This window comes from Thamnophis sirtalis, unplaced genomic scaffold (genome assembly GCF_051295495.1).
Source record: "Thamnophis sirtalis isolate CommonGarterSnake01/CBP01778 unplaced genomic scaffold, rThaSir2_p1.2 scaffold_8, whole genome shotgun sequence".
Classification (NCBI taxonomy): Eukaryota; Metazoa; Chordata; class Lepidosauria; order Squamata; family Natricidae; genus Thamnophis; species Thamnophis sirtalis.
Window position 1 is genome coordinate 85,875,812 of NW_028261388.1, and position 14,312 is coordinate 85,890,123.

Below are 14,312 nucleotides of genomic sequence, written 5' to 3' on the forward strand. Positions count from 1 at the left end.
TGCTGTCACAGATGGTGAATGAATATAGTGACTTTTTGAAGGTAACAGAATTATAAATATTTCATACTCTGAGGGAATCGAGGCGGGTTGTCATTGACATCAGTCAGGGTGATGTTCACGGTGGTAGTTCCTGATAATCCTCCCATCTGGCCCCCCATATCCTTGGCCTGGATGACCACTTGGTACTGTTCTCGGTTTTCTCGGCTCATGTCTGGCAGAGCAGTCTTGATTATACCTTGCGGGGGGAAATAGAAAACAGAGGCAAAAGGAGATATAAAAAAGAGTATTAGAGTGGATTTGTCCAGCTTAATGTTACAGTGAGTGAAAATCAGGGGAATCCTAATTATCTTTCTAGCAAAACAGAAAAGAGGCTAAAATGGCTACATATGTTAGAATAAAAGGTGTGCTTGTGTGAGCGATAAGACAATGAGGCAGACAAACAGACAGACACACACAGACACACACACAGACACACAGACACACACACACAGAGGGAGGGAGGGAGGGAGCGAGGGAGAGAGAGAGGGGGGGGAAAGAGATTTTAAAGCAAATCTTAGTGGACATAATGTAGGCATTTACAATCTTCTCCAAAATCCCAGAGGAGCATGATCTGTATACGAATCAGATGTATCATTTCAATATACAAAAGCACTTTCTAAATCAATCCTGTATGTAAATATTAAGTTATCACCTGAGAAAAGAGAACTATACTAATGTATATATTACATAGAGGAGAGGAAATGTAGCAATAACCATTTTCAAACTGTAATGGCACAATCCGATTTATCAATTTATTATGCTGTTGTCCTTGTTGAATGTGAACAATTCCTTCCTAGATCATTGTTAAGAAGAGAGACAACATGTTTATCCACCTAGTTCTACCCTTCTCCCCATTATCTTTTTCATTATTTCTATGCAGATGCAAAAATTAACCACGGGAAAGCCAAGATTGCTATTACTCAAACTTCTCTGACTTTGTTCCCCCCAAACATCATTATACATAAAACGGTTGTACATCTTTAAGTGAACTGGCTCAGAACTGGGTTATGTGGGAGCTGAATACTTTGTTTTGGTCTTTTGTGGCACATTAGCTATTCCAAGATATCCTGCAACTCATAGAACTTAATTCATCCATCAGCTGTAGCTTCACATTCCCCATCCTCATGTAAACTATTTGCAAATTATGGTAGAGGACCAGGTTGATAAATCAGCTGCTCTCCTGTAGTTCATGGAAAGTTTTCAGTTTGGCTTATCTTACAGATTATTTCCACAGCCAGTTAAACAGGCTGATAAGGCTGGCATTTGCTGAAGTCTCAAAATTGACTAACTATTGTTCCAGAAAAAGCACCATGAAAAAAAAATCAGTTTGCTTACCTGCATCCCCAAGCTAAGAAGAAACACTTAACAATTTTTTGCCCAACAATTTCTTGAAATTAACAGCATTCCAGCTGCACGTGCATGTATAATATTTGAATAAATCATTCAAAACAAAAGGTGCAAAATTTTGTAAAAAACTCATTAAAGCTGTCAGTTCCTATACATCATTGGAACAATGCAAAACTCAGATAACCAGAACAAAACAAGTCATATTCTAACCTGTGTCTGGATCCACTGAGAAATATGGTTGACCCTGCAGGATGCTATATACAATTTTGGCACTGTTGCCATAGTTCGAGTCATCAGCATCAGTTGCTGTTATTTGAATGACAGAAGTGCCTGAATAACAATGAGAAGAGGGGGAAAAATTAAAGGAAAAAAGTTGTGTTGGTATAAAGCTATGGGAGGAATGACATTATTTATACTTTAATATAAATAAGTAAATGGATCCTCTGTCTGTCTCTCCATCTACTCATCCATCTATCTACTAGATAGATGCTTTTGATTCAGAGTGCATTCAAGATCTAGTTGAGGGTCCAATAGCAATTATGGTATGTTGTAACACAAAAAAACAATTTGGAAGGAGTTGATACAGAGCCTATATCTGAATCAAGATCACGTGCTGGACTGAAGAGTTCTAAAGTTCTAATTGCAGTTGTTTTCCTTCAATATTAAGCGGCTGCTTTAAGTAAGAATCTGTTTTTTAAAAATGTGGCTAATAAAATATATAATTTATGTGGCAACAGGTTGCAATATATTTTTAACAATTTCTTTGAAACTATTTGGTTACGTAACATTTAATTATTTATGAAAATCATGATGACAAAATGGGAAATGGACACGAGCTATAACAATAGCAATAGCACTTAGACTTATATATACCTCTTCCTAGTGCTTTACAGCCCTCTTTAAGCAGTTTACAGAGTCAGCATATCGCCCCAACAATCTTGGTCCTCATTTTACCCACCTCGGAAGGATGAAAGGCTGAGTCAACCTTGAGCCAGTAAGATTAGAACTGCTGAACTGCAGCTAGCAGTCAGCTGAAGTAGCCTGTAGCACTGCACTCTAACCACTGTGCTATCTCGGCTCTATGCCATTGTTTAAAAAAGTGAATTTATTTACACATGTTTTTGGAAAGACATTTCCAAACCACTAGATGGCCTTTAAAAAGTTCTGTAATTAGCTTGGTTACAACAAAGAAACTTTGCAATATAAGGTTAAAAATATAACATAGAACAATTCTCTCAATTTCATACGAAGCAGATTGGAGATCTTTATTTCAATAAAGGACAACATTTTCCCCATCGCTGAAAACAGCAAGTTAGTTTAAAGGTTGCAGATAGGTTGTGTGATATCTACAACCATCCAGAAGAGATTGCAGTAAAAATGGCCAAAAGTGTATAGCAATGTTTGCAGGCACTAAACTTAGAGACAATTCACTTTTAAAGATGCTGACAATTATACACTCCTATTTATTGGGCAAATAGGAGGAATTCTTGGGCAAAATTCCTAACAGTTGGAATATGGGCTTAGTTATGACTGTCTGCATTTTCAGGAAAATCATCAACATTGTCATCAACTGCCAGTAGTTGTTATGTATAAATATTTAGGTGTGTGTGTGTATGTATGTATGTATGTGTACATACATACATACATATATATGATGTTTTCGTAGATTTTCACGGGTACAGGTATGCAGGTTTTGGTGTATTCGGGTCTTTTCCCATGTAAGATTGAGAGTATCTTGGCGATGTTTTGATGAGGTCCCACTCATCATACTCAGACTGGTGTCTTCAGCCTTGTGCCTGTGTGAGCAAAGCGTGATCGGAGCCGCCATCCCTCTATAAATACTGGTGGAAGTGTGTGGAGTGCTGGCTCTGTTGCTGCAAGCAGATTGATTGGCTGTGTTTTAACATCTTGATTAGTTGATGGAGTTGATGTTTGCAGATTAGTCAGCTATTTCATAACATCCTATGTGGCTGAGGTGCTGGCTGTGTGCCTATTGTTCTTTTTTGTTGCAACAACCTGGGTAATGGGCTGTGTGAAGGAGGTTGCATCACAGGACTCAGGATATCCCTACAATAGAGGTCAGGAGGTCATCACACATTCGGGTCTTTTCCTGTGTAAGATTAAGATTGTCTTGGCAACATTTCGGTGAGGTCCCACTCGCCATCTTCAGGCTGGTGTTTTCGCCTTTGTGCTTGTGCGAGTAAGGCGTGGTCGGAGTTGTTGTCTTTCTATAAATCTTGATGAGGGTGTTTGGAGTGCTGGCTTTGCTGCTATAAGTGGGTTGATTGGCTGTGTAGTTGCATCCATCTACCAATCAGGATGCAACTACACAGCCAATCAATCCACTTACAGCAACACAGCCAGCACTCCACATCCCCCCAGCAAGATTTATAGAAAGATGGAAGCTCTGACCACGCCTTACTCACACAAGCACAAAGCCGAAAACACCAGCCTGAAGATGGCGAGTGGGACCTCGCTGAAACATTGCCAAGACAATCTCAATCTTACATGGGAAAAGATCCGAATACAACAAGACCAACATACCTGTGAAAAAATCTACAAAGGCAATATATATATTGTCACCCTAGAGATGGAATGAGAGGGTACAACTGAAAGTTATTTTGCATTCCACAAGAACAATGCAAAAAAACCCCAATTAAAAATTAATAGAAGCAACTAATAAAAACAACAGGAATTAAACCAATCTTATATTAAAAGTCATTCGAAGCCAAGTGAAGCAAAGAAATGCGTTTTGCTGCTTGCCTAAATATCATTATGGATGAAGCTACTTTAAAGTCCCTTGAGAGAGAATGGCATAATTGAGTTTTAGCTTCAGAAAAGAACAAAACCACTGACCTAAGGTGGAGGATCCCAAATGAGTTGAGATATGTAATTAAAAGGCATTTCCCCCCATAACAACAAAATGGACCTCTGGATGTATTTAGTATGAATTATTGTCATTTTCTTATAAGAACATTAGTAATATTTTAGTATTTTAAAAAAATGCTGTTCAGATAAATTCCAAACCTGTTATTTCTGTGAGGGTAGCTTAAGAAGAACAAATCCCAATATCACACACTATTTAGTAAACAACTGACTTTATTTTAAGTGTAATTCTTCTGATGTTTCTATGGCTTGAGTAATTAGAGTATGAAATTAGGATTCTGGAATTGATGGCAGACAGAAGTGCCTAACGTTATAGGTTGCCCATTCTTTTAAGCCAAAGGGCACCACTTCAAGTTGTCTTGTTTCCCAAGAAATATTCTTACTGCACCTTTCTTCTGAATTTGAATGTTTATGGTTGAACAAAGACGCATTAATTAGAGTTGTTTAAAGTACAAAAATAGTTTTCATCTGGTACATTAAAACCGTCAGAGGCAGTTATAGAAAACAACAAGAATCTGGAGTAAATTATTATACATTTGACTAATTTACATGAAACACATATATGGTATTGGATATTACTACTGTACATGCAAAACTTTTATATGTTAGGCATAATTGTAAATAATAAACAAAGGTTGTGAAGTATAAATCTGTTTTTAGAAAATGTGGCTAATCAAAGACATAATTTATGTGGCAATATGTTGCAATATATTTTCAACATATACTAGCACACATTAAAAGTGACATTTCTGATGCCTACACGCACACACTAACTAACTAACTAATTCTGGTCCATTTTGAATACAAAGCATAAAAAGGAGTCTTGATTGTTAACAAAGTTGATACTATATGGTACAAAGCTATTACAAAATTGAGGTGTCTTGCTTTGGACTCCACAAAGTCTCTTCCAAGAAGGTAACAAAGAACACCAGCCATGGAAAGGATGTGTAGTGTTTCTGACAATACCATGGACCCTGGTGGAGCTATGTCTGGGATAAAAGAGAGTGAACCTCCAATAATCTTTTATACCGTCCTCACTACTCTCTACACAGCCTTCCTGTCTGAAACAGTAGAACTTCCAAATCGCACAGTAACACAACATGACATGTTGTGTTACTATGGATGCTTTCCATAGTCCTTCTACAGAAGGAGATGATGAGATAATGAGGGGAAGGAAGATCTGCTCTTCTCATATAAATTATTACCACAATTAACCCTCTTAATTTTTTCTACCAACATTTATTGCATACTTGGTGGCTAACACTTTAAAATGTGAATAGTCTGCAGTGAAAAACAATTTATTTGAAGTGGTATGGAAGTGGTCTGGTATCAGAACTCTCAGCAATACCAATTTTTAATAGCTCAATCACATATGCAAGTTACCCTATAACACAACACCTATTAAATAGCAATCATGTGCATATAAGCCTAACATTATTCAGTAATGCATGATGGTTTGTATCCACAGATACTACGACTGACAAATCAAAAACCAATCAGGTGAATCCACATACTTTTTTTTTAGTTTCAAGCTCCGGTGATCTTATATACAAGTTGGCGTAGTGATTAAGACGTCAGGCTAGAGACAAGAGTTCTACTTCCACCTTAGACAAAAGCCAACAAGGTCCTTGGGCTCTTCACCATGACTCAGCCGCAGGAAAGAGAAGATGACAAACCACTTTTGAAATCTTAGCAAAAAAAAGTGCAGGTAAAGTCTAGAACCCATGATAGGAAACCTATGGCACTTGTGCCCCAGGTGGCATGCAGAGCCCTCTCTGTGGGCCCACGAGTCATCGCCCCAGCTCAGCTCCACTGTGCATGTGTGTACACCTCCTGCTGGCAAGCTGGTTTTTGGGTCTCTGCTGTGCATGTGTGGGTGGCAAGGCTCATGCAGGAGATGCACACGCATGGGCAGTGGCAGGGGGCATGCATGGGTCACATGTGGGGGGGTTTGCACATGCATGTAGGTGTTGCACACATGCACGGGGAGTTGCATGCATGCATGGAAGTTGTGCATGCATGTGTGGGGACGGGACACAGAGGGGGTCACACACACATTGCATTATGGGTGTGGGTTCGCGCGCATGCGCTTTCAGCACTTGGCACTGAAAAGGTTAGCCATCACTGGTTCTAGGCAGTTCCAGGGGTCAACAATGACTATGTCACAATCTCTATTTTTTATCTGTTTCTACCTATCATTTTTGCTTCTTATTTGTCCACACGCTAACTTTACCGTGATCTTTCTTATTTTAATTCTGACGCTAGTCGTGCTGAAGCTTCTATTTTCATTCCAGCCGCATTTGTAGTTGAGTTTGTGATTTAATCTAATGTCAACAAACCTCAAGCCCAAATTTCACGTCACGTGCTCCTTTTCCATTAGTGGTTTATGATGATGGTAATGATAAAGTCAAATGGTAATTTTACAAATTAATACCATTTAACATTTACTTAAAATGATAAACTCCAATGCAGAATGACCTGTGTTGATAGCTACTCAGGATTCAACCAGTAATGAGGACTAATTTAGCTTGCGTTCCAAAAGATAAAATGTAACAGCAGATATTTACTATATTCCTTAGACATCAGGTTTTATTTTCACTTTGTTTTTGTATATTTTTAAGATGTTAAAATCAACATAACCTAAATTTGCACTTGACTTGGATTGGGCCCCCCAAAACCCCTCAAATTCCACTTGCGGCCTTTTATTAACAGTGAAAATTATAATAGTGTTGTCATTTATTTATGCCAATGCTACTTTTCCTTTCAGTATGAAGATACTGTCATGAAAATGTGTCTATAATACAATCATTTTTTTATGAAGTAAATACCTCAGTTACAAAAAGTGAGATATTTTTGCGGCTTCTTTCCATTTTGGTTGTGGAGATATATACTCCTCTCCCCTCCTCACAACTATGCTGTAAATTTCTTCTTAGTTTTCTGTGAACAGATTTCATCTCTCCCTGAGGAGATTAAAGATAATTCCTTTGGATGGAAAGTTCCCTAGGCAGACAATGAGGTGGACTACTTTAATTTTCTCATCTTGGTGAGGTCATTTCAAGATGGAGTTCAAGGTCTTTTCTACATGCTGTCAGTGAAAAATTACTGCAACTTCCAGAGGATATTATAAGAGAAGAAACATTTTTTTCTCTCAACCAAACTCATAATGCTGTTAATCTCCATCGTATCTTTCTACATTTCTTTCCCCCAAAGTGAATGGCATAGGAATGGTGTTCCAATTAAGTTACAGTAGCAATCTCATTTATTTAAATTCTAGTTTAGTATAATAGTATATGTGGAGGTCACAACTTATTGAGTGACTGATCCAAATGACAGCATATCAGATTTAAGCTTTAACATAGTCATCTTTCTTCTACCTTTCCAGGATCTACATGTTGATTTTAAAAAAGTAACTACAGTTCTAAATTGTTTCTCTCTTTTTACAATTTTATCCACAAAGAATCCAAAATGATCATTACTTATTCTGAGCTTGTAACAAAGTACAAAGTCAAACTAAAGTATTGCACTTCAAGAGAGCTGATTTCAATAAATTTAGAAGGACTTTGATTTGGATTCCATGCAGAGGTGGTATTCAGCAGGTTCTGACCAGTTCTGGAGAACTGGTAGCAGAAATTTTCAGTAGTTTGGAGAACCGGTAAATACCACCTCTGACTGGCCCTACCCCCATCTATTCTCTGCCTCCTGAGTCCCAGCTGATGGGGTGGAAATGGAGATTTTTTCAGTAACTTTCCCCAATAGTGGGGTGGGAAATTTTACAGTATTCTTCCCCTGCCACGCCCACCAAGCCACGCCCACCAAGCCATGTCATGCCAGCAAGCCACATCCACAGAACCGGTGGTAAATCTTTTTGAATCCCACCACTGACTCCATGGATGAGAATCCTCAGGAGGAAAACAACCTAAGAAGCTTGGAAAACTTTGAAAAGTGAGATCATAAAAGCCCAGTCTGGCAAAATTACAATGAAGAAGAAAAATAAGAAATGTTAAAAGAAACTAGCATGACTGTACAAAGAACTCTCTGATAAACTGAAACACAAAAAGGGCACGTATAAAAAGTAGAAAGAGGAGCACATAACTAAGACAGAATATCAGCAAATAGCCTGAGTCTGCGAAGGAAAGGTGAGGCCCAGAATGAACTAAGGCTTGCTACAAAAGACAAAGATAACAAAAAAAAGAGCTTCTTTCAACATGTAAAAAACAAGAAAAATGTCAAGGAAATGATTGGTTCATTAATGGGAGAAAATGGCAAGAAGGTGACGAACAGTCGAAAGAAAGCAGAACTGTTTAACTCCTCATTTTGCATCTGCCTTTACAAGTCCAACCTATCAAAAAAAACACCGTAAAATGCAGATTATAAATGCAAATCAAAATAAGCAAGAAAATGTAAGAGAATATCTATCCATTCTAGATGAGTTCAAATCACCAGCACTAGAAGGATTATATCCCAAGATTCTGAAGGAATTGGCAGATACGAACTCAGAACCAATGAACCATATCTTTCAAAGGTCCTGAAGCACTAGGGAACTACCAGATGATTGGAAAAGGCCGATGTAGTTCCCATCTTCAAAAAAAGGTGGTGGGGGGATGAATCCAGGAAATTACAGACCAGTCAGCCTGGCTTCTATTCCTCGAAAGATAATTAAGCAATGAATCTGCAAGACACCTGCAAACAAAGTCGTAACCGGAAGTCACCATGGGTTTATAAAAACAGATCATGCCAAAAAAATCTTATTGCATTATTTGACAAAGTGACAAAATCAGTGGACCAGTGGATATAATTTATTTTGACTTTATTTGGACAGAAGTAAGGCATTTATAGACAACAACCTACTACCTGAAAAAAATAGAAAAATGTGGGTTAGACAATATCACATCAGATGGATTTGTAACTGGCCCACCAACTGCATTCAACATGTAGTCCTTAATGTATCTTCATGGGTGAAAAATGCAGTGGGGAGACCCAAGACTCTGTCAGAGGTTCAATACTCTTCAATATCTTAATCAATGGTTTAAACAAGGGGGTAGAAGGGGAACTCATCAAATTTGCAGACAACACCAAGATGGCAGGAACAGCCAATACTCCAGAAGGCTCAAGATACAGAAGGAACTTGACAGATTTGAACCCTGTGCCCTATCTAACAAAATGAAATTCAACGTAGAGAAAAGTAAGGTTTTACATTTAGGCAAGAAAAACCAAATGCTCAAATATAGAATAGCTGGTATCTGACTCAATGGTAGTAAAAGTGAGAACAACTTGGGAGTCCTAAACAATAATTTGAGCCAGCAGTATGCTACATTAATACAATCCTAGGCTGTATTAATAGAGGGATAGAATCAAGGTCATGTGAAGTGCTAATACCACTTTACAATGCCTTGGTAAGACCACATTTGGAATATTGGATCCAGTTTTGGTCACCATGATATAAAAAAGACTTTGAAATTCTAGAAAGTGTACAGAGAAGAGCAACAAAGATAATTAGGGGACAAAACATATGAACAACTGTTGCAGGAATTGAGTATATCTAGTGTAATGAAAAGTAGGACTAGGTGTCTTTCAACTCTCTATTTCTATAAAAGTGAGAAACATTTTACCCTCAAACATGTATAGCAACAAACATGCTGAAATGTTTACAGTCTTCTAATGTTTTGTCTATTCTGTGTGTCAGAGCCTAATTTTGTAAATTGGAACTGACATGGTAGTGTGATTAAAACAAGCTGCTATTATTACTCCACAATGCACTTATTGTGAACTGAATTTGATTTAGTCAGCATAGGAGACTCCTGCCCTTCTGTTAATAAAGCATTTCTATGGTGGTGGCAAATAGTCATGACAAAAGTCAAATTGAAGCGTGATTTCCAAATGGAAAGAAAATGTCTCCTAATTTAACATGCCAGTCTACAAGGAAGCCTCTGGCTGCAGCTGTAGTTTGATATTTCATGGCCCTAGTAGATGAAGGTTAAAAAGAATTGTCAGCTAAAAGGAAAAATCCTGAAGTCTGATTCACAGAATATACCAAGCTTATGGTTATTATATAGTTTGGGAGTGTCAGGCTGAGAAGAAATCATTGTTCATCTCTGTTCTGCATTGGCTAAAATATCAAATCCTATTCTGGGCCTGCATTTTCTGGAAAAAATGTTGACAAAAAGGAGCAGGTCCAGAAGTGTTCGCTTAAGGGAATAAGAGGCCTGGAAGAATAAACATCTACGCAAAATAGTTGGAAGCAGCTTATTCAGTCTTTATTTTATTTTATTGTGCATTCCCGTTTATGTTTTACGTGGTGAGTTAGTGCTATGCTAGTCAAATAATTATGCAATAAATAAGTTATTCAGAATGGAGAAGGAACAACATGAAAACTGTTCTACAGTGTCTGAAGACAGGTCTTGGGGAGGCCAGTGCAGAATTATTCAGGAGTTGCTCCAGAAGAAAAGACAAGAAAGAATAGATTAAACCAAGAAAGAATAGATTTTGGCTGGAGAACTGAAAGAAATGCCTAATGGCGGAGCTGCTCAACTACGGAACAGATTGCCACAGGAAACAATAGACTCTCATTTGCTGGATAGGCCTGTCTATTGGCCATGCTATAATAGTGGATTCCTATATTTAGGCAAATGGTCCCATTCTACATGTATATTCTAGGATTCTCTGCTTGAAGTGGTAAATTCAGCAAATTGCTGCAAAATGATTTAAAGGTAAAGATTAAGGTTCCCTTTGCACATATGTGCTAGTCGTTCCTGATTCTAGGGGGCGATGCTCATCTCCATTTCAAAGCCAAAGAGCCAGCACTTTCCAAGACTCTCCGTAGTCATGTGGCCGGCATGACAAAACGCCGAAGGGACACGGAAGTCCGTTACCTTCTCACTAAAGGTGCTTCCTATTTTTCTACTTGCATTTTTCATTGCTTTCGTACAGCTAGGTTGGCAGAAGCTGGGACAAATAACAGGAGCTCACTCTGTTACATGGTGCTAGGGTTTTGAACCGTCGAACTGCCAATCTTTCTGATCGGCAAGCTCAGCATTTTAGCCATTGAACCACCGCGTCCCTGCAAAGTGATTTAGCTGCTCTTATTTTCTCTGCCCCAATGTGTAAGCTAAAGTTTTAGGTAAAGCATTCTGTTCTTTTTTTGATTTAAGTCCCATAAAGTGAAATATTTATTGCTAGTGACCACAACCACTTGCTGGGAAAGGGAGAGGGAGAATGTCCCATATTCCCATTACAATGGTGTTAGGTTGGAGCTTAGTAGAATAATATATATAAAGTCCCTGGCTCAGCTGATAACGGATCAGAGCCTGTGGCCTAATGGCTAAGACGTCTGCCTAATATGTAATATAGCCCAGGTTCGAATCCCAGTAAGGGTATGGCTAGCTGATGAGAGCTAAATAGCTTGAAATAGATCAATACTAGTCTCCCTTTATTTATTTATCAGCACAAATAAAACACACACACACACACACACAAACACACACACACACACACACATACACACATACATATATTCTATGTACCCAAAAACTCATTTTCAAGCTCAACCAACTCCATTAGGATCAAGAAAGATTCTACAGAACTGTTGCCAGTTATTATCGAGAATACTAAGCTATTCAAGATAGTAATTAACTTGGTATCACTTTGATCTGAAGTTAATAACTAGGTATACATTTTCTGAATGTATTACATTTCAGAATGTAAAAATAGCTCTAGCGAGAAAGTGTCTGTCTAACTGACATGTATGATTGCAAGACTAAACCTTTTACTATTCAACCCTAGGATCACTCTGGATGGGTGGGAGGAGGAAGTGGGTTTTTTAAAAAATAAATAAATTCAATATAGTATTCCCAAACTGTCTTTCTTATACAATTGATGTTATATTTGTTTCAATTTCTGTCTTGGCTTATTGAATCTGATGCTTTAATGGAAACAATCTTCAACCAAATATTGCTGAATATGAATAAAAGTGTTCTTAGTGACCCAAGCAATATTCCTCTATAATTCTTCAATAAAATAAATTAAAGTATGCTTTTCTGGCAAAAAACACTGACCTGATGTGTATGGATGATCTCATGTGCCTTGAAATAAAATTAAATGTATCCAAAAATACATGGAAGGAACAAAATTGCTGTTATAGGATATTGACAGGAATGGGCACCTGGATGTCACTTTGAAATTTTAATATGGTCAGAAATAGTTCTGCACAGTTGGCCATTGCTGTAAAATGACAACTTTTCTTTGAGCACAAATCTCATCTGTCCTGATTATCCCTGTTTATCAAGGAGTGATCGGCAGCTCAGATTTTCTAGGATAAGAAAGTTAAATTACTTCTCTAGGTTGCTTTTGGGAAGAAGGCATCGGAGATACATTTCAAAATACTACACAAATTCCATTTTTCGGCGCTCCAATGAATAAGATGCTATTTGAAAAGAATAATGATTATATTAGAAATTGAAATTCCAAGAATAGAATTTAGAGAGATTTTGCTTAAACAGAATTTCCATTCTTTGGAAATAGTTTGTGTTTGTCTGAAGAATAATATTATCTATGTGCTCTATATATGAACAACTTCAGTTTAATATCCTTGCATTTTTTACAAGTTGGTGAACATAACTAACATGTTATGAGTACTAAAGTTTTATTCTACTTCAAGTTAAAGTGGACATAAAAATTGAATACTGACTCTTTATCCCATCCCTCTGTAGAGGATAAACAAATACAATTTTAATTTAATATCGCCTGCTATTAGTAAACAAAATACAATGTTAATTAGAGCAGGGAGGGTCCCTTCCTCCCAATCTTCTAACGTTACTATTGAGATAGTAAGAGCCAAGGTGGCGCAGTGGTTAAATGCAGCACTGCAGGCTACTGCTAGATCAGCAGGTCAGCGGTTCAAATCTCACCGGCTCAGGGTTGACTCAGCCTTCCATCCTTCCGAGGTGGGTAAAATGAGGACCCAGATTGTTGGGGGCAATATGCTGACTCTCTGTAAACCGCTTAGAGAGGCCTGAAAGGCCTATGAAGCGGTATATAAGTCTACTGCTATTGCTATAGATACACATAAGAAACAATTGTGTCACTTCTATCAAAATATTCTGGGATTCACCAACATCTAAAATCTTTAGTCCATCTGAAATCTGTGTTACTATTTTTGTTCTTAAACTGACACAAGTATTTAATTATAGGTTAATTTGATTTCAGATATGGACATTTGTCTGCAAATTACAGATACTCACAGAATGGTAAAATGTTTGGACCCCTTGTAGAAACTTAATTTTTTAAAAATGTAATTTTGCTCTTAATTTTTTAACAGCTAAAGGAAATGATGTTTAAAATCATTTTTTTTGTTTTCTTCCGTCCTTCTTATAACTAAAAGATGGTAAATTATTTCCCACAATAATTAAAATGATGAGGTCTATTCACAATAGTGATGAAATTAACATGGTGCCAAAATCTGCTCTATAATTTTTAAAAAGGTTTTTTTTCTCTTGCACCCCCAAAGCACATTTGTTCTTATATCTTATTTTCAATATTCTTCATTATCTTGATAATGTTTTGCAGAAATCCTGTTGAAATTGCTACTTGGGTTTCCATTACTCTGAACCTCCAGAGTTGGAACACCTCCAGGTGTTCCAATAGCAATGGCACAGACTTCTATACCACTTCACAGTGCTTTACAGCCCTCTCTAAATGGTTTTACAGAGTCAGCCAATTGCCCCCAACAATCTGGGTCCTCATTTTACCGACCTCAGAAGGATGGAAGGCTGAGTCAACCTTGAGCCTGGTGATATTCGAACTGCTAAATTGCAGGCAGCCAGCAGTCGGCAGAAGTGGCCTGCAGTACTGCAGTCTAACCACTGCACCACCAGAGCTCATTTCTCAATATGAAAAAGTTCCATAGGAGGTTTACTCCATAAAGTCTTCTCTTGAACTCCTATGGAAGGCAGACCTGGGAAAACACAATGCGCTGGAGAGAATATTGCAAATATAAGACAGGATATTCAGACAGTAGAAGTCAGGTGTTGAATAAGAAGTGATGG

At 37.8% G+C, this 14,312-nt stretch overlaps 1 protein-coding gene across 1 annotated transcript in view; it reads right to left on the reverse strand.

Annotated features, from left to right (window-relative positions):
• The window catches only part of CDH9 (cadherin 9), a 119,025-nt gene that overhangs the window by 37,029 nt on the left and 67,684 nt on the right, over positions 1-14,312 (reverse strand). The window contains exons 4-5 of the mRNA XM_087721994.1: positions 1,597-1,716; positions 68-235 (exon numbers count right to left, since the gene is read on the reverse strand). Coding sequence (XP_087578120.1) covers positions 68-235; positions 1,597-1,716 — 288 coding nt within the window. The remainder of the gene's footprint in view (positions 1-67; positions 236-1,596; positions 1,717-14,312) is intronic.